Source organism: Octopus bimaculoides, chromosome 17 (assembly GCF_001194135.2).
Source record: "Octopus bimaculoides isolate UCB-OBI-ISO-001 chromosome 17, ASM119413v2, whole genome shotgun sequence".
In the NCBI taxonomy this organism is placed as follows: Eukaryota; Metazoa; Mollusca; class Cephalopoda; order Octopoda; family Octopodidae; genus Octopus; species Octopus bimaculoides.
In genome coordinates this window covers 10,010,652-10,013,268 of record NC_068997.1, presented here as the reverse complement: position 1 = coordinate 10,013,268, position 2,617 = coordinate 10,010,652, and the positions used below count along the sequence as shown (strand labels likewise).

At 40.3% G+C, this 2,617-nt stretch overlaps 1 protein-coding gene across 1 annotated transcript in view; it reads right to left on the bottom strand.

Moving 5' to 3' along the window:
• The window catches only part of LOC106884137 (alanyl-tRNA editing protein Aarsd1), a 380,618-nt gene that overhangs the window by 27,878 nt on the left and 350,123 nt on the right, over window positions 1-2,617 (bottom strand). Inside the window, exon 12 of the mRNA XM_052974125.1 lies at window positions 2,411-2,505. Coding sequence (XP_052830085.1) covers window positions 2,411-2,505 — 95 coding nt within the window. The remainder of the gene's footprint in view (window positions 1-2,410; window positions 2,506-2,617) is intronic.

Here is a 2,617-nt window from a genome sequence, read left to right as displayed (position 1 = left end):
GCTCATCTCAGTCATTGGACAGCGGCCATGCTGGGGCACCACCTTGAAGGGTTTTAGTCGAGCAAATCAATACCAGTTTTTTGGGTTTTTTTTTCTTTTTTAAGTTTAGTACTTATTCTGTTAATCTCTTTTGCCAAACTGCAAATTTTATGAGGATGTAAGCAAACCAACACCAGTTGTCAACACATCATCATTATCATCATCATTATCATCATCGTCATCGTTATTAACATTATCATCATTTAACGTCTGCTTCCCATGCTGGCATGGGTTGGACGGTGTGACAGGAGCTGGCCAGGCAAAAGACACCATCAGACTTCTGTGAATAGGTTTCCTAAAACCGCCAAACCCAGCAGAGTGGATTGAGAGCTTTTTATGTGGCACCAGCACAGGCATGATCAGTTTTAGCATGGTTTTCACTGCTGGATGCCCTTCAAAATTGCCAACCACTTCACATATATGATGGGCTTCCCCATAATTTCCGTTAAGGTATTGGTCAGCCTGGAGTTTTAGCAGAAGACATTTACACAGCGTATCACACAGTGGAACTGGTTTTATGTAACTTTCTTATTCCTTTACCAGTTTCAATCATTGGATTGCAGCCATACTAGAAACCACCGAGGGTTTTAGGCAATATTGTTGACATTCAACTAAATGAATGCCCTACATCAGTCATTTGCCATATTTTTAACATCTTAAGGCGTTGAGCTGGCGGAAATGTTAGCACGCCAGGCAAAATGCTTAACAGTATTCCATCTATCTTTACGTTCTGAGTTCAAATTCCACCAAAGTCAACTTTGCCTTTCATCTTTTCGGGGTCAATAAATTAAGTACCAGTTGTGTACTGGGGTCGGCCTAATCGAGTGCCCCACCACCACCACCACTCCAAAAATTTTGGGCCTTGTGCCTAGAGTAGAAAAGAATATTTTTAAACATCTTGCTTCTCTGGGCATCAACACACATAACCCTTGATGTCTATCTGCTTGTCTTTTGTAGAAAAGTCCACAAAATTATCCACCATATTTCCAAGAACAATTTTGGCGACCCTTTTGAATTCAAGATCTCTACCACCCGAGAACACATTTATAAAATTATAGTGCAGCATCCCATGGCTTTCAGAAACATTTTTTCATGTCCAGAATTATCACAAGATGAAATAAGTTACCCTTGTGAGTTGTTGTTAGCTGTCAGGACATTGCATCCTTCAAAAACTCCATCCTTCCTGAAATTTGCTAACTCTACTCCTGACATGCCTATCCATCCTTACCCCTTTGACTACTCGTTTCTCTGGTTCAATAAGTATCCGGACTGTTGCCATAGTAACAAAGCTAAAACTCACAGAGTGAAGCCACTTGGCACAGATTGACCTTGAACTCTGCTGTGCATGTGCACTAAGTTTTAACATTCTAGCTCTTTTCCACTGTTTACAGCAGTGCTTGGAAGGAAGGTGTGTAGTGTGTGATTGTCATATTGACCATGACAAAAAAAGTTGATCAGAGAATCTGCATCAAAGTTTGCCAAACGCTTGGTGATACCTGCTCAGAGGCCTACGCAAAGTTTTCCAAAAGATTTCATCATTCTCGACACAATCAAGGAGATCTTGTACAGCTGAAACCTGAGTATCTTTATTGTCAGCTGAAAGCAATTTTGGCACAAACTTGGCAGACACGTGTCTCATACCCACATCTTCAGTGATAATGGACTGAGCCGTAACTAATCTGTACAACCTCTGATAACTCACGGATGGTGATTCAGCGATTTCCCTTCACAGCTGCACGCATATCTGCAATGTTTTTCTCAGTTCTGCTGGTCTCCTAGAACATTCACTATCGACATTTTTTCAGCCATCTTGGAAATGTCTGAACCACTCGTACACTTGTATGCGATTCATACACTCCTCTCCATACACTTTCTGCAATTTTGCGCAGGACTCTGAGCAGGTATCACCATGACAACTTTTTCTGTCATGGTCAATGCAATGGTCACACGCTACACACCTTTCTTCCAAGCACTGCTGGAAATAGCGGAAGTGAGCTAGAATGTTAAAATAGTGCACATGCACAGCAGAGTTGAAGGTCAACCTGCCAAATGGTTTCACTCTGCGTGCTTTAGCTTCATTACAATGGCAACAGTCTGGATATTTATTGATCAGACCTCAAACAGAAGAGATGAGACAAAGTTCCCTTAACAAACAAAATGGTTTTACTAGGCAGCCATTTTAGTTTGATCACAGATCCAAATTCTGAAGAGAGGACCGAAACCGGCTGCATTTGGGTCAGCTGCCAACCAATAGCAATGGTCGATCCTCTTGAATGCTTTAGAGTGATCTAAATTGATCGAGTGCCACAACAATAATGATTTCTAACATTAAATAATGGACTTTGATAATAATAAATTAAACTATTCCAACCTTGGTCCTACATCTGCCACCAGATCTTCTTTGCCAACCAACATGAATAAACCTGAGCCTTTGTCATCTCCACCTGTCAGGAAAAGTGTCACCTCCTTCAAAACAAAAGACAAAAAAAAAAAATAGAAAACAATAAATATTAAAAAAATAAACAGGTTAACAAATGTCTTTTGAGCTCAGAAAAACCAAAAAAAAAAAAAAAAAAAA